Here is a 22,452-nt window from a genome sequence, read left to right on the forward strand (position 1 = left end):
CTTTTGAATTCTGTATAGTTGTTAGGTTTCCGTTTTCATTTTTCCTCGGAACTGGAATGTACCCCTGTGACTTTTCCGGTCTCCAGAGTCCTCAGGTCCTACTTGTCAGGGCTGTGGGCCTGGCTCTCTGGACCTCCCTGCTGGTTTCCAAGGGTCCTGTGTGCTTCCCGTGAAGTACCAGGTTTCTGTAGCCTGTTTTCTGTGCTCTGCAAATTTTGGACCTTAGGAGTAGCATGTCTGCACAGAGGCCGGTGTGCGTGTAGGCCTCAGACCTGTTAAGTTGCCACTTCCGGTCTCTGCCATTGCCATAACCCCAAAGGACCTTGGTTTAGTTGACACAAGTGGGGCAGCCAAGCTACAGAGCTGCCTCTCACGCCTTGCCCACGGAGGAGCGAGCCATAAGACACCAGGCAGATCTAGTCTTGGTCGTTTGGTGTAACAGTGGGACCAGATCCTGAGTCTTGCTATGTAGCATCCCCTCATTGTCTGACTTTATATACATTGTCTAAATAGGACAAGGACATAAGGGGCACAGTAGTTATTTCTCTGGGCATCTCAGTACAAAGGGAAAAAAAAAAAAAAAGGCTGTGACAGCGGCAGGATGAGGCACATGAGCTTGCTCAGTGATACATTCTTGTAGTCCCAGTACGTGAGAGGTAGAGGCAGGAGAATTGCCTAGTCTTTAAGACTAGACTTGGCTACATAGTGAATAGTCAGCTCCATTTATTTAAAAAGGAAAAAAAAAAAAAAAAAGGCCACATGAGACCCATTGTAGGAGACTTCCCAGAAAAAGGGGTTTAGGAGACTGTAAACCCCCACACTGGCAACCAAGGTGGTTTCTAGGTAGGTTGCAAAAGGTCCAGGTGGGAATCATCATTCCGAAGCCTCTAGGGAGATCTGGGAAGTCTTGGTCACCTGGTGTGTACTCACAGGTCACCCGGGGAATTCGCACACTCCTGGAGCATCTTCCCAGAAAAAGCCGCTCCGCCCAGCCAGAGCTGTGCATGGCCAACTAGAGCCATGCACCCATAAGCATGGATGGAAGGTGCAGAATTCACTGGAGGCTGAGGTTGATAGGGGAGCAAGTTAACTCCACAGTAAGCAGCAGACAAAGCTCAGAGGACCGTTCTAAAGCCTCCTGTCTGGCCCACCCATGGTTATGTCTTCTAAAAATAGGATTTAATCACCCAGTGCCATTGGTATCAAGACTCCTCTTTGGAGATAGAGGATGGTGTTCCAAGTTTGAATTAGAATAGGTTTGAGAAACATCCAGTCAGAGAAGCACAGTGCAGTGACAGGGATGCTCCTGAAGGGTCCCAGGACCACGTGATGGACCACGAGATGCTGCAGGGGTACCATTTGTCGACCAGCCATGGTTCAGACATGGCATTGAGCTGCCACATACTTGGCTGGACCTGTTTGTTCACAGGTAACTTACTTTCTTTTGGGGAACCACAGGAGTTTGAGATCGAGCTAGAAGGCTCCCAGACCCTGCGGATACTATGCTATGAAAAGTGTTACAACAAAATGAAGATCACCAAGGAGGATGGCGAGAGCGCAGACAAGCTCATGGGGAAAGGCCAGGTCCAGGTGAGCCTTCCCCTCCCCCACCTGCCCCGTCCAGCTGCTTCCTGGCCTTTCTCCTTGAGGCTGCTGAAACAGTCTAACTTGGGATGGAATGGATAGCCAACTGTCACGCGTCCTTTCTCTCTGTGCCTGTTATATCCCATCCTCTTCCCAGAGGTTTTGTTTGTTTGCTTGTTTTGTCAGACTTGTTCTTGCAGCTGAAGCCATAGTTTCTCCCTCGGCTCTAGCAGCCCATGGGCAGATGGTTAGGCGGTGCCCTGGGCTGAAACTGATTTTGAAACTATCTCTCTTTGGAAAAGTAGGACTGCCAGCGCCTACTCGTTTTCTGTCCAGGGTAAACACTCAGTTTCTAGCTGCTTTCCTGAGCAGGGTACCCACAGGTACAACCCTAGAGTTAGCGTAGGAGTCCCCAGGAAGGCCAAGAGAATGTGTTCACCCATGCAGGCCCAGTGCAGGCTCCCAGGCCTCAGGAAGAGCTGTTTGGGCCCTCAGCCCTTTGCAAGGTTCTACGCCCCCAGAAACCTCACCAGTGCTCACTGCTTCCTGGCAGACAGGAGTTGACTCACTGCTGGCCTCACAGCTCTGTGGGGGTGGCCAAGAGAATGTCTGGATCGCAGGTGTGTGTGACCACGCTGGCCTCAAACTCACAGAGATCCGCCTGCTCTGCCTCCCAGAGTGCTGGGATTACAGGTGTGAGCCACCACTGCATTCAGCTGGCCCAGACACTTCTATCTGACCTCCTCCTCCTGCCGTGGAAAGGGCACTGTACCCCACCGTTTAGACTTTCTATCTCCCAGACGACTGTGAGAACACAGTACACACCCACAAGCACCCGCTTCCTTCCCTGGGGGCAGGAAGCACATTCACCTTGTGATAAAACGGAGTGGCAGGGGTGGTGAAGGCAAAGATGGGCTTCCCCGAATCAGTTCTTTGCTTTGAGAGAAAACGCACATTCTTTTCACCCAGGTCAGTCTCTGTCGCCTGCCTGGGCGGAGTCCTAAGAGACGAAGGCTGCTGCCTTCACTGCACAAGTGTGCGGGGGAACTCAGGGGCTTGGGGCCTCACGGGATTACCATAGGCCAAGAGCAGACTGGAAAACAAAAACGTTCCTCTGCGTGTCCTGTTCGTGTCCTACTGTGCAGCTGCACAATATTCTTCCAGCCTTTGTCCTGAGCCAGCCACAGAGTGGCCACACTGCCCTTGGACAATTTTGTTTTCTCAAGACAGGGTTTCTCTGTGTAGCCCTAGCGGTCCTGGAACTTGCCCTATAGACCAGGCTGACCTCAGACTTAGAGATCTGCCTGCCACTGCCTCCTGAGTGCAGGAATTAAAGGCATCCGCCACCATGGCCAGGCTAGATTTATTTATTTTTATCTTATATGCACATGTGTATGTTTGCCCTGCGTGTTTGTATGTACGCGCAGTACATGTGTGTCTGGTGCCTGGAGAGACCAGAAAAGGGTACCATGTACCCTGGAACTTAAGTTACGGGTACCTGTAGTTGCAGAATGGCATATGGGTGTTGCAAACTGAACCTGGGTCCTTTGCAAAGAGCTACCTCTCCAGTGCCTGCGCCCCCCCCCCCCCGCCATCTATCTTTGAGACAGGGCTTCTCTGTGTAGCCCTGGCTGACCTGGAACTCTGCAGACCAGGCTGCTGTCCAGTTCAGATCCACCAGCCTCTGCCTCCCGGGTACTGGATTAAGGGCCTGTGCCACCATGCCTGTCTCAGTGTTGGTCTTTTAAAAGAACATAAGTGGTTGTACATCTACCAGGGGACAGTTATAGGTTGAATGATGGGCATGGTGCAGGTCCTTTTGCTGTGTGCTGTATCCGTTCATTTTTCTGTAGTGTAAGCAAAGTGCTTGAGGCAGATTACCATAAGGAGAAAAGCAGTTTCATTTAGCTCAGTTTTGGAGGCTGAGAAGCCCATCTTATTGGAAGTGATATGGAAAGAGGAGGTTTCGTCTTGAAACAGGAACCTGGGGATTATTTGGGGGGTGGGGGGAGTAATCAGGCTTTGATCTTGCCACAGCTTGTCCTCACCACCTCCCTAGATCTAAGGAGTCGTGTGAGAGTGAGTGTTCTCTCTCAGAAACAGTTGCTTTAGTGGCTTTAGGACCTCACAATGGGCCCCACTCCTGGAAGCACCCCCTGTGTTCAGGCTGTCCCATTGAGGGGCTGGGTACATCCAGATTGTAGCAGGTCTCTTCAGAGGAGAAGGGAGCGAACCCAAGACCTTGGCACGTGCTATAAGCAAGTGTTCTCCCATTTGTTCTGCAGCATTGTCCCTTCCTTAGTTTAACTGGAGGAAGAGTCTTACTGATTTGTCTAGACGGGTCTTGAACTCACCTACAGTCAGATGGCTTCAGCTTCCGGTAGCTAGGATCAGGTGTGTGCTGCCACACCCAACTGTAGCGGGTCTCGGAGAACGCTCATTTGACGATCAGGGAGACAATCCCCCAGCTGCTTCAGGTCCTCTGCTGAGCGGTACTGTCTGTGACTTGTTAGGGCCAGCACCCATTGCTCCCCTCCCCTTGTCCCTCTCAGTGGCTGCCCACAAACCAGGCATTCTTCATGCACACCCCAGGCCCTGTACCCTCTTGAAGCCTGTATTGACCAGCCTCACTCAGGTGATCCTAAGGATGCCAGCAGACTAGGTTGCCTGGCTCCCTGTGGTGATGTTTGTCAAGAAAACAAGGAGAAACTCCAGTCCTACTAGTTTTGACTTAAGTGACTTGGATTTTCACCTTGACTCTTGGGAATGGCTGGATTTGAACCAGGACCTCTGGGTATACCACTAGAAATCTAGGGTGTCTCAGTGGAAAGAGAACAAAGCTACTTTATCAAACCAAGCTTCCTTGGAACCCCCTTGCCATAATGGCATCGTATGAACAAAATGTTTTCTGTCAGGCAGTCTGAGAGCCCTGCACCAGTCTAGCTAAGGGAACTTTCCAGAGCAGGAGAGCAGTGAAGGCTGCAAAGACATATATACTTGGGCTACTTCAAGAGGGAAGAGACACCTTTGTATAGAACAGGGCCCACTCTAGGTACAGCACAGGCATGTGGGAATTTCCAGCCAAGGAGCAGGATGAGGGTCAGCACTTGTGTGTTTTGGGGTGGGGAGGGGTGTGAGTACCATGAGAAAGTGCCAAGAGTCAGCAGGATTCAGGCTAGATCAGCCCAATGGGACTTTTTGCTGAAGGAAAGTTGGGTAAGCAGACGTTACCTGGAAGGAGGGAGGAAGTTAAGATCCCAACTAAATATCAAAGGTGTCAGTGTACACCTGTAATCCTAGCCCTTTGGAAGTAGAGGCAAAAAATCCATAGGTTCAAGGCCAATCCAACCACACAGTGAATTATTTGAGGTCAGCATGGGCTTTATGAGAAACTGTCAAAAAAAAAAAAAAAAAAAAAAACTAGGGCTGGGCATGGTGGTGCAGGCCTTTGATCACAGCGCTCAGGAGAGAGATAGGCAGATTTGTTTGAGTCCAGCCTGGTCTACAGAGTGAGTCCAAGATATCCAGGGCTTTGTTACACAGAGAAACCTTGTCACCAAAAACCAAAATAGAGATAGATGGATGGATGGATGGATGGATGGATGGATGGATGGATGGATGGATGGGCGGGCAGGAAGGAGAGGTGTGAGGGAGAGATACTTAGTTGATATGGAGGTTTGAATGATACCTCCAGATTCACATTGTTGGGGGTGGGAGCCCAGTGTGATAACATACTTGTAATCCCAGCACTGAAGAAACTCAGATCCCGGGGGCTCACTGGCCAGCCAGCCTACCCTGCTTGGTGAGTTCCAGGCCAGTGGGAGAAGAGACCCTAGCTCAATGAAAACAAGGTAGACAGCACCGTTAGCCTCTGCCCTCCACAAACATATATACAATAAAACACACACACAACCCAAAAAAATATATGTATATACAGGGTAGAGGTTCCTAGCAAAACCGATTCAGCAGGATTCTTACTCTGACTGGGTCTTTGAGAACCTGCCTAGGGATGAAGCTGTGTTGAACAAAGAGCTCGTAGAGTCTGAATAGTCTCCCAAAGAGGATTCTCTTTGTCAGTTGCCCCAGCCCTTCGGCAGTCTGTGTGACCCGGGTGAGTCATCACCCCCTCACCCTTCCAGCCTTGTTTTTTTTTTTTTTTTTTTTTTTAAAAAAACCTATGGGTCGGAGTGGGAGACCATGATACATCTGGGGCTCAGTGATGCGTCACTCAGACCCGGTCAGCATTTGGTGCTGTTATTACTATTATTATCACCGTCATTGTTAGTGAAGAGACACTGGCGACAGCCGGATCCTGCTCCAGCCCCTGGTCCCTGCCATGGTCTGAGAGATGAATGGTCTCTGGAACCTCATTACACAGGAAGGAACCCAAGGGCTTGTTGAGGGTCTAGATGACTCATGCCCGTCTCCCGGCAACAAGGCCTTGTTCGTGTGATCCCAGGAGGAAGGAAGCAGGCGGAGTTGCAGTGAGACCAGTGATGACCTGACACTCCAGTCTGGCTCAGTCCTCCTGCCTCCTGGCTTTTTCTCACCTGCAGATGCTGTTTTCTGGGTTACGTATAGCTGGGGAAGCCGTGTGTGAACTTGCCTCTCTTGAGCGCGGGCTTTCCCACTGACATCAGTGCCTTCCATGAGCGCCATGGGGGGGGGGGTGCCTGCCTGTCCATTTCCTGCTCTTGGGAGTTGGTGGGGATGGGCTCAGAAACTGAGTAGAGAGATGTTCCGTGAGATAAAGCTTTATGCTAAGATGGAGGAAGCCCAGGCAGGAGAGCAGGGCAAAGGCAGGGCCAGAATGGAGACTGAGACTGTAAAGGCACTGTTCCTACACAGCCCTGGACTGAGGGGTGCCAGACCCTTCCAAGGCTAAGATCCTGCCTCGGCACGCTTTTTGCTCCACAAATGATATTAGAGAACACTTAGTTCAAGAAACCACAGCCTGAATCTTTGGATTCTGCCCCTACACTTTGCATGACTGTCAGAGCTATCAGGTCCCCATTTCACTTCCTGGAAGAGGGAGGTTCCACACGAGAAAGAGAGTAAGGGACTCCCTCTTTCTGAATCCAGGGGACCTTAGAGCCTCAGGCCAGAAAGACAGAGGGCTGTGGTAGCACTGACCTAGGACACAGTCGCCAGGATGGTGCCAACTGTTCAGAGACTCAGCAGCAAGGAGAATATGAGCGCTCATGTGCTATTCATACACAAGACCTTGGTCCTTCTCAGGCTAGGCCCACGCCTTTGTGGTTACCCGGGAAAACAAGGCTGTCATACAAAAGAGCCTATGTGCTGCCCTCATGCGGAAAGACCTGTACGCCAGGCTCTAAGAATGCCATAACACAAAGACATTTATCCCCAGGCTTTGTGATATTTAGAGAGACTCAAGAATGTACCCAAAACCAGGGCCAGCCTGCTACAAGATCACACTGGCTCACATGGCACTGAGTGTGGGGCAGGATCAGGGCTTGGGGCAACTTACAGGCAAGGACACTAGGTACCCTTTCAGGACACCTTCAGGGAGAGATTTCCTAAAGCTAAGACATCAAGTTTTGCACCCTAAGACCAGAAGTTAACCAGGATTCATGGGAATATTTGAGCTGGGAGGATGCCATTCCGCAGCCTGGTAGGATGTGGTCAGGACACGGACAGGATGCTGAAAGCACCATTGTCAGCTAGGACTACCATCCAAAGGAAACCGTGAGGCTCAGCAAAGGCCAGGGCTCTTGGAGCCTTGGACCCATTAGAGATTTCTGCATGCCCTCTTCCCTTCTCTCATTTCTATTCACAAACTTTCTAGGCTGCCGAGTTGCCATAGCCCTAACGTTCTATCAAGTTGTAGAATCTTGTCTTTTCACACTTTTTTTCCCCTCTTATATCATCTCTTCTAAACTTCTACATACCCTGCTGGGGTTATGATTCAGATTCCCACAGAGCCATCTGGATAATAATACCTTTTGTCTTTAGAGTTTTTGTCCATTCTGCATATTTCATATCAATAAAATCATGCGAGAGGTAGTCTTCTGTGACTGTATTGTTTTTGTCTGGGAGGAGTTGGGATTGGTTAGTTGGTTGGGTTGGTTGGTTGGTTGGTTGGTTTTTAGAGACAGGCTGTCTCTGTGTAGCCCTGGCTGTCCTAGAACTCACCCCGTAGACCAGGCTGGCCTTGAACTCACAGAGATCCATCTGCCTCTGCCGCCCAAGTGCTGGAACTAAAGGCGTGCACACCACTGCCCGCTGACTGTTTTAGGGGTCATGTACTTCTTGGTGTCACCAACAGTAGCTAAATAAAATAACCCTGCCATGGCCGCTTTTGTTTCTCTGGTCCCTAGGCTGGCTTTCACTCTTCTTGTGGATCGGTGCCCTTGCTTGGTCTAAGTCAGTAGGGACAGTTCCGGTCACAGATAGAGGAGGCTCCAGGACCCATTCAGTGTCTGCCCTAGTTGAACTTAGATTTCCCCCAGCCTGCCCTGGTGTGAACCACGCAGTTTTCTAGGCATCAACCAGACCCATTGGCCACAGCTGTTCTTCAGAGTCCCAGGGAGACAGTGGTGATACAGGTTGCCCCTCTGAGACCCCTGTATGAACGCACATGCTGGCTTGCCGTTGCCAGCGCGGAGCAGTGGCACCCTAGAATGACATGGCACTTCTGTTTGGCAGCCCCACTCCTATACCCCCCCCACACACACACACATACATACAGTCATCGGTTTTTCCAAATACCCAGTCTCTTGCTTGTTTGTTTTTCTGGAACTTTAAATAACTGTGTGAGAAAGCGTGCCGGCCTTGAATGCTGTTTGTGGTGTCGCCAGGCCCTCCTTGTCCTGTTATTCTTCACATGGTTTCTGCTCTAAGCGCGTTCTGTTCTTTGAGAAAAATCCACCTGTTTGAGGCTGCTGTGAAGGTTGAGTGCCCAGACACCAACATAAGCTGCCACCAATCGGGGGCCTGACGCCAGCAGCTCTAGGTTTAGTTAGGTGCTAGACCTTGGTGCTCGAGAGTGGACCGCGTCCCGATCAGCAAGGCCCCAGCAGCTTGCCTGCAGGAACAGGGTCAGTATTCACTATGCTGTCTGCCCCCATTCCTTAGGAAGAGGTGCATGTGATTTGGAGGTATCTGCCGGTCTTTTGGGACACAGCCGGCTTGAAGTGGACTAAACAGTAACACACACGTTACTCAGTGTCTCTAAATTTGGATCACAGGAAACCACCCACTTGAAAAGGAGACTCAGGCCTAAGAGGAGACTGTGACATATCTGAATTCCCGTAACCAATAGACATTGGAGCAGGAGCTGTTTTTCCCATATACTGACCAAAAAAAAAAAAAAAAGGAATGTAAGGGTGATGGGAAACTCTGACCTTGGCTGGCCCAGCAGTAGGGCGGAGCTTCCCCGGGAGGCTGCTCAAAAGGAGACAGGGGCCAGGAACTCACCACTGTCCTACTTCTCAGCTCCACGAGCCTCTTGTCGCCTGAACCCCCATTGCCATGCAGGGTCTCATTCGGTTTTTCTACCCACGCCGGGCAAGCCGGAGCCGGATAGCCTCCGCTGAAAAACAGCTGTGTGCCCGAGGCACCGCCCTGTGGACCCACATCCGATGTCTGGTGTGCAGGGGCAAGGTGGGCTAGTCAGGGCCTGGGAACCCCAGGCAGGCTGGGTGGGGACGGAACCAGATGTCTGAGATGGCTGCTCTCCTCACCCTTCCACTCGGGCTTAGGACCACTCATCCATGGCCTTTGCTGGTCGTGGGTTTCTAGGGGAAAGGGGTTCCCATTATTACCGTCCTGAGATGGAAAGGGAAGGATTTGTCTTACTCAGCCTGCTTTTGAAGAAGGAAGGGGCACTGTCCTCGGGCAGCCAAGACAGGTGGTTGACCCTGGGATTCCTCCCAGGAGCTTTGATGCCAGGGCAGGGAGCTGCCCCATGCCACAGACTCCCACCCTGAAAGGAGCTTAGTTCTTTGTAGAAGGAACCCCTGATTTGGGGGTACTAGGGATAAAAACCAGGGTTTAGGGCAGTCCTCGACAGCGACAGCGTATCTTCAAAAGGCTCCTGGGTGCTTGTTTATCTAGCCTACCTGGTGGCCTCACTGTAGCCTCCTGTGGTAGCAGATGGGCACTCATCAGGAGCGGGAGGCAGAGCTTCCGCAGGTCAGGGGCACTTAGCAATTAGGAAGACTGCTTATTCCGGTGAATAAGACCGGCTGCTGGATGGTGCTCTGCAGAAGTCAAAGTTAGAAGGGTACGGTGAAGCTCCTGTCTGATTGGGGTGGCATTCTGTAACCTTCTGGGCACATCCAGAGAGAAAGCAGGACTGGCAGCTCTTGACACCCTGCCCTCTCACAGTCACCGCTGCAGTTGGTCTTTACAGCCATCAATTGCCCTCCGTTCAGACCTAGCAGTGCCTCTAGCAAAGGGAAGAAGGACTTGGGCTCCACCTGGCGGGTAGGAAATGGGGCTTCTGGCCGTGAGCTGTAGCATCTTGAGGTTCCGGGGCTTTCCAGTCCTCTCTTGCTGCAGTCGGACTCTTTCCCACGTAGAGTTCCCACCAGGCACAGCCTCCAAGCAGACCTGAGGGCCTTTTGTAATCACACATCTTTGGTTTCAGCTGGACCCGCAAACCCTACAGGACAGAGACTGGCAGCGGACTGTCATTGACATGAATGGGGTAAGTGCCCACAGGGCTCTGTTTGTGTCTGTTTCCAACTGAGAGGTAGAGCAGACCCAGTTCCATCCAGATGGATCAGAAGGAGGCTAAGCCTGAAGGGAGAGCGGTAGAGGGGGAGGAGGAGGAGGAGGAGGAGGAGGAGGAGGAGGAGGAGGAAAGGAAACCCACACTAGCAGGAGTGCTGTGCACAGGGCAGAGGGGAGCCCTCCAGAGCAGGAACCCAGGACATGGGAGGAGACCCTCCCCATTTGGTGGTCAGGCTGCACGCCGACTTGGAAGAAAGACCTGTGTGGTGCTAGGGTTCCTGGGATCACATCTCACAGACTACTTAAGGTCCACTGTCATGGTCCTTGACTGTCTCAGAAAAATCTATCCCCAGGAAAACGGGACTAGACACCCCCCCCCCACTTTTTCCTGATTATGGGATATTTGCATGTACATAAAATAAGCAGCCTTGGACATGGGACCCAACTATAAATATGAGATTTACGATTATGTATCATTTTAGATCTAGCATATGCATAACTGTGGGGTGGTAGTAATTTTATGCATCTTAACCCGTTAGGAGGTCAGCTGGGGGTGGAGGCTTCCTCATGTATCATGTTAGAGCCCAGAAAGTTGACAGTTTTGGAACGACTCAGATTTCCTGATTGGGATGTTTGACGTGTGTGTGTGTGTGTGTGTGTGTGTGTGTGTGTGTGTGTGTGGTGTGTGGTGTGTGTGTGTGGTGTGTGTGGTGTGGTGTGTGTGTGGTGGGTGTGTGTGGTGGGGTCTTTGGGGCAGGGAAGTGGTAGAGTCCTTTGGTTTGGTTTTGCTTCATCCTGATGCTTTGAATTGAACCCAGTACCTTACACATACTGAATGTGGGCACTACCACAGAGCTACGCACTCCAGCCCCATCTACTTTAGTGGTAGTTGTAGTAGTATTTTAAAAAGAAAATTGGGCACGTGGCGCACACCTGTAATCCCAGCACTCAGGGAGGCAGAGGCAGAGGCAGGGGGATCTCCATGAGTCTGAGGATGGCCTGGTCTACAAAACGAGTCCAGGAAAGCCAAGGCTACACAGAGAAACCCTGTCTCAGAAAGAGAGAGAGAGAAAGAAAGGAAGGAAGGAAGCAAAGGAAACCATGAGGATGTTGGAGGAAACTGTAGAGAAGTGAAGACATAAAGGACTTGACACCACCCCACCTCCACCCCCCCACTCCCACCCCCACCCTCGCTCCTTACTGAGCACAGGGCCGCCTTCTACCTCCCTCTGAGACCTTGACCTGTTTGCCTAGAGGTGAAAAGGTTGGTTGGCTAGGTCCTTCGGGGACCCTGAGATCTCCAGGTCATGAGCTCCAGAGCAGGAGGGACCCACGCCCTTCCTTTCTCCTGCAGATCGAGGTGAAGCTGTCGGTCAAGTTCACGAGCAGGGAGTTCAGCCTCAAGAGGATGCCTTCCCGCAAACAGACGGGGGTCTTCGGGGTCAAGATTGCCGTGGTCACAAAGTGAGTGGGGAGAGGTGGGCTTGTTCTCGGAGGGCATTCGGCACCATAGCTGAGGGAAAGTCTGCGGGGGGGAGGGGGGGGTGTCGCACCAGGGAGGACTGTGAGTCCCTGCTTAGCCATGTCCGTTTGTTTGTTGCAAAGCCAGCTCAGGAATGTCCTCACCTGGTAGTCTGGGACTCCCCAAGTGCGGGACTTGCTTCCTTCCCTCGCTGGGAATAAATATTATTGTGGCCCCGGGTTCCTGTAGAGGAGTTGGACCCTCTGCCCTTTGTCATGAGTCTGTTGCCAGGAGATAGATGCCTGTTTGTTAGTCTGAGGATAATTCTTGGGCATACAGGCCACTTCCTCCCGGACTCGCTGTGCTTCCCCAGGATGGAGTACTGACTGCATCGCTCGTTGCTCGGGGAGCTGGCATGTGTCCAAACACTCTTCTCCTTTGAGGGGTTCTGCTGCCAAGCTCTTTGCAGAAAATAAGGATGTGTACTTTGGGGCGGAAGGCACCCCTTGCCTCTCCCATGGAACTACATAATTGGGGCTTGGAAAGGACCTGCTTATGTTTTTGAGGCCCAGCTCTAAGTAAAACTAAGTCCGTGCCTCCACGTAGCCCTGGATTGTGTCTTTGAAGCATTCTGGGTCCAAAGTTGTACCAGTTGTTGCAGAGGTTGGCATGAGAGAAAGCATTTAAAATGACAAGGTTACCTCAGGGTAACCCTAAAGATCTGTATGTGTCTTGGGTTTCTATTGCTGGGATGAAACACTATGACCAAAGAAACTTGGGGAGGGAGCAGAAGCCTGGTTTGGCTTATGCTTTTACATCACTGTTCATCACTGAAAGGAATGAGGACAAGAACTCAAACAGGGCAGGATCCTGGAGGCAGCAGGAGCTGATGCAGAAGTCATGGAGGGGTGCTGCTTCCTGGCTTGCTCATTATGGCTTGCTCAGCCTGCTTTCTCATAGAACCCAGGACCAGCAGCCCAGGGATGGCCCCACCCACCATCGGCGGGTCCTCTCCCATTGGTCACTAATTTTAAAAATGCATTACACCTGGATCTCATGGAGGTATTTTCTCAGTTGAGGGTCCCTCCTTTCAGATAACTCTAGCTTGTGTCAAGTTGACATAACACTAGCCAGGACACAGCAGATGCAAGCATCTGCCCTGTGCAAGGCTCAGCTGTCGGAGAGCCTCATGGGATTTACTGCATAGCAGTCAGGAGTCTGGGCCAACACCCGGTTTAACTTCCTGTCTCAGAAGTGAGGGTCTTTCTCAGGACTCTCTTAAATTAAGCTTTGGTTCATTTGCAGCCCGGGATCTGTGCTTCCTAGACCTAGAAAGGCCTCCTAGGTTGGGCACATGGCTCAGGGTACTTCCCTATCATCTGTGAGGTATGCCCTGAGCGCCCTCTGGCAGTGGGGAAGAAAACAGCACAGCCTCCTGGCCGTCCCCAGAGGGTCACAGGTGACCTGCAGTGTGATTGGATGCTTCGGGTTCTTGGAAAGTGCCCGATCAAATATCTGCAGCAGACCCGAGAGCTCACAGCAGGAAGGGAAGAAAGCTTGGCTGAGGTTATGTGTGTCGCCTCAGACTCTACACACCTTCTCTTCCCCTTGCAGGAGAGAGAGGTCCAAGGTACCCTACATCGTGCGCCAGTGTGTGGAGGAGATCGAGCGCCGGGGGATGGAGGAGGTGGGCATCTACCGAGTGTCCGGGGTGGCCACAGACATCCAGGCACTGAAGGCGGCCTTTGATGTCAGTGAGTATTGCCTGGGCAGCGTGGAACAGGTGTCCACACCAAGACTCCCAGAGGGCCTCCCATATCACTGTCTACCTTTTCCTTCCTCACTGTTTTATTTCTTAAGAGTACAAGACAAACGATTATGACCCTATAACCTAGCATTCGGGAGGATAGGCCGGGAGGATACTTTCAGGCTAGCCTGGGCTACACAGTGAGTTCCAGGCCAGCCAGCTTTAGCTACATAGTGAGTCCCTGTGTCAGATAGATGACTGACTGATTGATGATAATTAGCACACCTATAATCCCAGGATTTGGGAGATAGAGGCAGGAGGATTGCTGCAAATCAAGGTCACTCAGGACTGAAGAACAAGACCCTGTCTCAAAAGGAAATACATAAAATGAAAAGACTTGAGAGATAGGGTGGTCTGGGCATGTCGATGTTAACCTCTGTAGTTGCAGCGACTCAGGAGATTGAGACTGAATCACTCGGGCCCAGGAGTTCAGGCCCTGCTGAACTCACACCTCAAAGGAAAGACTGGCGAGGTGGCTTAGGGAGGAGCACATTCTGCTCTTGCACAGGACCCAGGATCAGTTCCCAGCACCCACAATACAGTTCACAACCACCTGTAACTAGTTCCGGGGTTCCAGCGGCCCCTTCTGGCCTCTGTCTGATCCTGCATGCAGGTCCCATGCGTTAACCCATTCAGGCACACACATAAATGTAAAAATAACAAGTGACCCTTTAAAAAGAGAAGAAATAGATGAATCCTCCAGCTGTCTAGCCACATCCACCAAGCTGGACCATGGCCTGCTGGGGGATGTTTCCTGATGCCTTGGAGAGAATAGGAGATGTTAAGTCACAGTATAATTTGACGGTAGCCCACTTCAGGATGGTATGGGACAGTGGCGTGGATATGACCCGATTTTTACTGAGGCTGTCTTACTCCTACCTGTCCCCAAAACTCTCACACTCTGAGGGAGACAGAACTGTCCCAAACGCTAAGCAAGGACCTTGAGATCCTCAGAGGGTCAGGCTTAGTTAAGGTTTCTCCTGCTGAGATAAAACACCAAGACTAAAAGCAACTTGGGGAGGAAAGGGTTTAGGTTACAACGCTTGAGTCACCATCTATCATGATGGGAAATCAGGGCAGGAACTGAAGGCAGGAACTGGGAGACAGAAAGTGAAGCAGAAGCCATGGAGGGATGCTGCTTACTCGCTTGTTCCTTGTGGCTTGCCCAGTCTCCCTTCTTATACAACCCAGGATCGCCTGTCCAGGGATGCCGCTGCCCACAATGGTCTAGACCCTGGCACAGCAATCGTCAATCAGGAAACACCTGCATGCCAATCTTACAGAGGCATCTTCTCAGTTGAGATTCCCTCTTCTCAGATATATGTACATTTGTTTCAGCTTGACAAAAAGCAAGCAGTTCAGGGTCCTTCAGCCAACATCCTCAAAGAACAAGCAGACAGAAGCAGGACTCAGCAGGACATTGTACTTGCAGAGACTTTTTGCCCCTTCCTGACCTGAGACATCAAAGACCTAGCTCCCCTTGAGGAGCTTTGCTGTCCCTTCAGCTTCCCCGGGCAACCAGAGTAGGCCCTGTCTTAGTTAGGGTTCGTAGTGCTGTGAAGAGATATCATGACCACAGCAGCTCTTATAAAGGAAAGCGTTTAATCAGGGGCTGGCTTACAGTTCTGAGGTTTAGTCCATTACCGTCATGGCAGGAAGCATGGTGGCATGCGGACGGACACAGTGTTGGAGAGTTAGCTGAGAGTTCTATATCGGGCAGCAGGAAGAGAGAGTGAGCCGTGCTTCTGCAACCTCGAGGCCCACCCCGTGTAGCACACATCCTCCAACAACGTCACACCCCCAATAATGCCAGCCCCTGTGTATCTGTGAGGGGTGTCTTCATTCAAGCCACAACACCTGCTCTCTGATGCAGAGAGCCAGTAGCTACCCAAGTCCAAAGAAACACCCAGTGTGACCGTGAAAATGACCTGAATAATCTCAGTACCTTCGTGTTACAAGCTGCCACCCATGTAGCTGTTCAGAACAGAGTCGCCCAATTCCTACCCAGGCTCCAAGAACCCTACCTTCTGCTCTGACCTGCCTGGCTCTGCAGCTGGCGGCCCTGCAGAGCAGAGGCACAGGCAGAAGTGTGAAATACCCTTGCTTCCCAGCAGCCCTGCCCGGCCTCAGTCACACAGAGGCTCCATCTCCGTGTTCTTTCCAGATAACAAGGATGTGTCGGTGATGATGAGCGAGATGGACGTGAATGCCATTGCTGGCACGCTGAAGCTCTACTTCCGCGAGCTACCCGAGCCCCTCTTCACGGATGAGTTCTACCCTAACTTCGCAGAAGGCATCGGTGAGCATTGGTGGCCCCAGCCTTGTGGGAGTCATCCCCCACTTCTCCTGTCTACACAGGCACTGTTAGGAGAGGGGAGCAGAACCATTCCCCTCTCTTCTGGTCTACACTTGAACCTAACCTGAGACAGTTGGCCGTGCAGCGTAGGAGACAAAAACCAAGCTAGCTGTGGGTTCTCCAAGGGCTCCCTGCTTCCCTCTCCTAACAGTCAGTGTGGCCAGAAGATGACCAGCCTGTGTCGCCATGGCCACATCCAGCTCTGGGATTGGCTGGCCAGGCCAAGAGGAACCCCTAGCCCTCTAACCCCAGGTCTTGGCCCAGTCAAGCAGAAATTCAAGCCTAGCCTTGACGTTCAGTCAGCCTGAGGAGTGTTGCCCAAAGTAGCCACTCGCACATGAGGAAAACACATGAGTTCCCACCCCGTCCTTAGGATGACCCAAGCTGTAGGGCCGGTTCACTGGAAGAGCTGGACTCGGGCGTGAAAGTGCCCCTAGGGTGCTCATGAAAACAAGGCAAGTCCCTGGGGCTGGCAGAGAGGCCGTCCAACCCCCCAAGCCTCCTTGTCCCAAGTCTGCCTGCTTCCCTCAGAACTCAGTCCCTTCCCAGAAGTTAGTAGCAGTAGAATGTGACCCTGAGTACAGCCATACCCATAAGCCTCCGCTCTCAGGATACTGTTCTTCACGTGCCTAGCGTGCTGCTGCCCCTGTGAGATGAGAGAATGCTTTCCAGGTGTCCCTCGTTGGTAAACAGCAACCACAGGGTCCTCCTCACTGGGGTGGGGGCTAGTCTAAGCTGTGTGAGCTGAGACAAGGACGGGGCTGGACTCTGGCACCTTCCGCCATAGACTCTGGGTGTCTCACCTGACGTCCCAGGAGAGGTCTCCGGCTCGGGCTGTGACCCTGGACACTGAACTTCCTCCTTCTGTAGCTCTTTCAGACCCTGTGGCGAAGGAGAGCTGCATGCTGAACCTGCTGCTGTCCCTCCCGGAAGCCAACCTACTGACCTTCCTCTTCCTCCTGGACCATTTGAAAAGGTAACGCCTCTTCTCCTGCGTAGCCCCAGAACCCAGGCACCTAGGGGCTTTTCTCCTCCCCGGTCTGCAGCTTTGTTGCATTATAGGGACTGAAGCCACTGCCGTCCCCCCCACCTCCACACCGTGAGGTTGAACCAGCAGCCAGCATGGCGCTGAAGTTTGCCCCTTACTCTCAGATCATGGCCCCGTGCTGTCCCAGCCTCCCACAGCCTTGAACCCCCTAGATCCCAGGCTCCTCAGGCTGTGGGGCGGAATCTGGACACCTGCCCTGAACGCACTCTGGCTTCACACAGGGTGGCCGAAAAGGAGGCAGTCAACAAGATGTCGCTACACAACCTCGCCACGGTCTTCGGCCCCACGCTGCTTCGGCCCTCCGAGAAGGAGAGCAGGCTCCCCGCTAACCCCAGCCAGCCCATCACCATGACTGACAGCTGGTCCCTGGAGGTCATGTCCCAGGTATAGGAGACAAGCTGTGGTTCATGTTTCCCTGGCTTGACACGGGTAGCCTCAGCCGGCCCCATTATTCCTCCCTCCACTACAGAGGCCTACCCGCTACCACTGACAGGCCGGGAAGGGCTTCCTCTGGACCTGGCTGGGTTTGCAGGGCTCAAGGCTGGTCTTTGGAGTGCACATAGTGGGGCTCTTATCACCAACGGGGTCTTTGTAGTACCTGAGCTGGGTGAGCCAAGACCGCTTTTCCACCTGCAGCTTCAGCATCCTCTTACTCGTTTGCCCCTCCCTTCTCGGCTGGAACAGGTCCAGGTGTTGCTGTACTTCCTGCAGCTGGAGGCCATCCCTGCCCCCGACAGCAAGAGACAGAGCGTCCTGTTTTCCACTGAAGTCTAAAGGCCTGGCATCGCTCATCTCCTTAAGAGGCCTACAGAATGACCTGGAAACCTGTGACAAAAGAATCCATCCACGGAGTGGGAATGGGACCCTTCTTGTGGGGTAATTTAACCATTCCCCAGCTCTGGGCCACCTGCCAAGAGACAAGTACCCAAAGCAAAGGCCAAGGGGCCTAGGCCAGTGGTCCAGGTGTGTCTGCAAGCCCCAGGCTGGCCCCAGACTGTAACTTTCCCTTGTTGCCACCAGAGGGCGCCCCAAGCCAGCCCATCTGCCAGCCTGCGTACAAGGGAAAGAGGTGGCGAAGAAAGTGGTTTTTATGAATCTAATTTATCAGAGTTTTTTGTTTTCGTTTTGTTTTTGGTTTTTTGTTGTTTTTTTTTAAATCTCTACTGGATCAACTGTCCCGATGCACCCTCTCTGGGGAACAGGGACAGCGCCAGATCCCTCCCTGTTGTGTCTTGAATAAACACTGCTGCTGCTGCATCTGTGGGGGCCACAGCCCGTCCCTGTGTGGGTGGAGATATCTCCCTTTCCCTGACCTGGAGACCCTGCTGTACACGGAACCGGGCTTGAGACGCTGAGTCAACACTGTAGCATCTCGACTGCTTGCTGTTCGCTTTGTCTCTCTAGGTTGTCTGTGCAGAAGTAGGTCAGGCTCCGGTTTTCTGACAACTCTTGGTGTATTGCTATTTCTGCACTTCTCAGGACTAGGCTCCACCGGAACCCGGGAGTGTCCGGGGACCAGACACGGGGGGAGTCGAGGCCCTGGTGATGCACCTTACAATCCATCTTCAGGGAGAGTGGCTGTGTCCACCGATCCTTACTGGCTGCCCGCCACCAGCTCTCCCTTCTGGCTTACAAGGCCGTGATGTCTCCGGCCTGGCTCTGACTCTTCTCTCTGTCCCTCCTTGTCCCACGTGTGGATCACTTCCGGTCCTCGCTCCCAACCCAACCGAACAGACTCAAGTTAACTTTTGTAGCAGTTTCTACCCCGAAAGCAGCAGCTTGCTCTAGTGGCTTGTTCAAAAAACTTTGATCCAAAATAGCTTTTGATACTTGAATATTTTTAAGTTTTATACATAGTTTCTAATTTTTTTCCTAACGGATTCACACACCTACTAAGAAATGAGAATGTGCACCACGGGAGGGCCGTGTCCCGAGAGTATTTCGTCTTCCTTCAAGATCCAGCTTTTTGTTTAGAGTCATTTCTGATGTCTCTGGGACATCAGAAGCATCAGGAGAAGGTTAGGAAAGTCAGGTCTGGGGGGTGGGAGCAACCACCTCACGGCAGAATGAAAGCTAGCCCACCTGATGCCCTCCCACCCTCACATGCCCTGAATCTGGGCAGGAGTCAGGGTAGTCTCTACTTAGTGAAAAGAGAAAGGGGGGAAACTACCAATTCTTTTCAAGAAAAAAATCCACAGATCTTGCATCATTTTTAAAGAGTACAGTCCCACCCTTGGGAGGCTGAAGCAGACTTGCCGTGAGTTCAAGACCAGCCTTGGCAGCGTAGTGCTTATCGGGCCTGACAGGACTACAGTGCAGGGCTGGAGTACACGGGGCTTGGAGTGGACAGGGTGAGAGAAGAGACTGACAGACCTGAAGCTGAGCCGCTCCTGCCAAGAGGCATGACTTGGCATAAAGTGCTTGTCACATGAGGACCCCTGCACCCAGTCACGTGCTCCACGGCCCCTCCCATGTCTGGAAGGTGGCGATTCCTTAGAGGCAGAGCCACGAGTCCCCCTAAACGTCTGCTCTTGAACCTGCCCAAGCTGTTGGGCAGGAAACCAAGGACCCTAGTCCTGGTTTCTGGGTCTCTGCATACAGTGTTTGTTTAGTCGGCCTTTTTTCTTTTTTTTTCCTCCTTTCTTTCTTTCTCTTTCTCTCTCTCTCTCTCTTCTTCTTCAGAGCTGCCCATTGGTCTGCTCTTGAGCATTTCTGGACCCAGTGGGCCCCTCTAGTTTGGCTGCCCACCCCAGTCCATGTCATGGCTCTGACCCTACAAGGCAAGCACTGCTGTTGCTGCCCGCTCCGCCCCCTTGTTTCTTGATTTGCGTCTGTCGCCCTGAACTGGAAAGCAATATATCAATGTGCCAATTTGCATTCCCCTGCCCGGCCCCTTCCTCTGTCCGCTTTATTTATACAGGCTGTGCGTGCTTCTGAAAGTGCTCCTCCGCCATCAGGCATTGGCGGCGGTGGCTGGGGCTGCCTCAGCGCCTCACACCTTGAGGGCCTGTAGGCTGGCAATGCCAGTGTGGGGCTGGAAGATACGTGGTGTTCCCTGGAGTGAGATGACCCAACTTTCCCTCCAAGGAGAGAATGCCAGCCCCAAGTACCCAGCGAGCATGGCTGCCAGACTCTGAAGGAAGAAGCGATACTTTCTTACTGTGGAACCTGGGTCCTGGGCACAGTGGGCCTTGGCTTCCTGGGGGTAGCCTGGCCTCCCCGGTGGGTGGATGGTCTCTTAGCTGCGGTCTTGCTTTTGAGCTCAGCTGTCTGTACTACTCTGTGCCGGAAGGACCACAGACACCCTCATTAAAGTCTCCTGAGACTTCTACAGTGTTGTGGTGGTTTCTAGTCGGTCCGTTGCCTCTGAGTTTGAAACCCCTGCTCTCCTAGGGCTTGGGAAAACGGGGAGCTGCAGCCCTAAGAGCCCTTGTCTCAGATCTGGCCGTCAGTGGGGGAGGGGAGGTTTGCATGAGGCACTGTGGGAAGTCCTGGTTTAGTGGAATTGGGGGCTCTCAGGCAGGCATCGGCAAAGTGTTTCAGGCTACAGAGTCACAACTGTAGTCCTCAAGCATGGGCACTAGTTTAGGCAAGGGCCATAGTCTTGGCTAAAGAGGAGGAGCCACCTGGGAAATGTTGGCACCGTGTCCCTGCGGCTGGGAGAGGTGGCAGCGGGGTGGTTTACCAGACTGGCCCATTTTGCTGGACCCTGCTTCTCACCCAGGCCCGTACCTCTGTTTCAGGCCCCTCAGCCTGGTGGGACTGCAGGTTGGGCCAGCCAGACCCTCATCTTTGCATGGCACACTGAGGAGGTAGCTGTTCTTAGCTGGCACTATCCTGGGCCCCAGAAATATGCCCAAAGGACAGGAGCTGTCCCTGGCGGCAACAGGCATATCACCATGGGACCCTCTTGATGGTGGTGGCTTGGGGCCTAGCCATATCAGTCGACCACCACCTTCCCTCTGACCATACCTGTGTCAGGTCAACCCAGTGCTCCCTAGAATGAGGTCCGCTTGACGGAGACCATAAATGGCCAGGAGCGGGGCGCCTGAGCAGTGTGACTTGTGTGGACTGTGGCCTCCAGCCTGCAGGCCGCTTGGACTTTCACTGTCACCACAGCCATTTCCATGACCATGCAGGTCATGAGCTGTCAGGAGCAACAGAGTTTCCGCCCTGTTGCCTGGTGACTTGATCTTGATGACCCCAGAGCTGCACCCTCACCCTTGGGTTCTGAGAGGCCGGAGCAGCTGTCACCCTGCCCCCACTCCAGGAGCGCAGGAGTTGACACTGGACCCTGCCCTTCCCTGGAGGCTACAGCAATCTCGAAGAGCTTCTACCAGTGTTCGGCTGAGTCCAGCCCATAAGAGGTTACAGTCGGCGGCCTCTTCCATCGGCGGCCTCTTCCATCGGCGGCCTGGCTCTGTTTGGAGAAAATGTACACACATACGAGCACTCATGGCCCCGTTTGCATTTCTTACCAGGAGCTGATTCTCCAGGTAGAAGCTGACTCCTCACCATGCGTCTGTATGCAAGGGTCACGTCTTTTCCACCCCAGTGCCGGGGATACGGCCTGGGGACAGGTTAATTCACTGCGTCTCAGAGCTGGTCAACATTTCCACGATCCCTTAGAGCAGTTGTTCTCAAACTGCCGGTCACGACTCCTTCTGGCGGGGGGGGGGGTTTGTCAAAGAACGTGTTCATAGGGGCCGCATATCAGATATCCTATATGTCAGATATTTACAGTACGATTCATAATAGCAGAGTTACAGTTAGGAAGTAGCAACAAAAATGATTTTATGGTTGGTGGTCAGCACAACATGAGGAACCATATTAAAGTCACAGCATCAGGAAGGTTGAGGACCACTGGTCTGGAGGAAAGTGGAGTTAACTCCATTCTGCATAGCATCCCATATCCTGCCTGTGAACAGATGCTGGGGGCTGGCTTGGCTCTCTGTCCCCAAACATAACCAGCTTCCTGCTAGGTTGAGACCTCAGCTGCCAGCCTTGACGCAAACAAAGTGGCATGTATGAATGTGGCTCAAGGGCTGATACTTCCTAGCATCGTGACCTATCAAAGTCATATAGAAACCGCAAAAGGACTTTCGTGACGCCTCCCACCCCAGCGTCCCAGTGGCCTTTAAAGGAAGTTTCACAAGGCCTGAAGATGGGCTGATGCAAATAGTTCTGGAGAGATAAACAGGAAAAAAAGAGTGAAGGGGTGACAGAGTGCTCTTGAAGAGGCCCAAATGGCTTCCGCTGGAGCAGTGCCCACAGGCCAGAAAGACTGGAGCAAGGTCCTGGCAGGGGACAAAGGAAGCTGTTGGGGTTTGGATCCGTCCCATCTGGCCTGATGGGAGTGGGTGAGAACTGACAAGCCCATGGTCAATTTCCGGGGAGGGCCCTGCGTCCACCCCAGATCTTACGGAAAGGCCAGCAGCCAGGGATGTGAGGATGACAGGCATGGTGAGGGATGGGTCACACCTCATGCATAGCTG

At 52.6% G+C, this 22,452-nt stretch overlaps 1 protein-coding gene across 1 annotated transcript in view; it reads left to right on the forward strand.

Annotated features, from left to right (window-relative positions):
* Window positions 1–20,288, forward strand: part of Bcr (BCR activator of RhoGEF and GTPase) — a 114,081-nt gene extending 93,793 nt beyond the window's left edge. Inside the window, exons 17-24 of the mRNA XM_055598852.1 lie at window positions 1,459–1,590; window positions 10,199–10,258; window positions 11,639–11,748; window positions 13,361–13,500; window positions 15,718–15,852; window positions 16,780–16,885; window positions 17,179–17,341; window positions 17,642–20,288. Of these exons, the coding sequence (XP_055454827.1) occupies window positions 1,459–1,590; window positions 10,199–10,258; window positions 11,639–11,748; window positions 13,361–13,500; window positions 15,718–15,852; window positions 16,780–16,885; window positions 17,179–17,341; window positions 17,642–17,731 (936 nt within the window). The 3' untranslated portion in view covers window positions 17,732–20,288. The remainder of the gene's footprint in view (window positions 1–1,458; window positions 1,591–10,198; window positions 10,259–11,638; window positions 11,749–13,360; window positions 13,501–15,717; window positions 15,853–16,779; window positions 16,886–17,178; window positions 17,342–17,641) is intronic.
* Window positions 20,289–22,452: the final 2,164 nt, after the last annotated feature.

This window comes from Psammomys obesus, unplaced genomic scaffold, assembly GCF_907164565.1.
Source record: "Psammomys obesus unplaced genomic scaffold, mPsaObe1.curated_primary_1811, whole genome shotgun sequence".
Classification (NCBI taxonomy): Eukaryota; Metazoa; Chordata; class Mammalia; order Rodentia; family Muridae; genus Psammomys; species Psammomys obesus.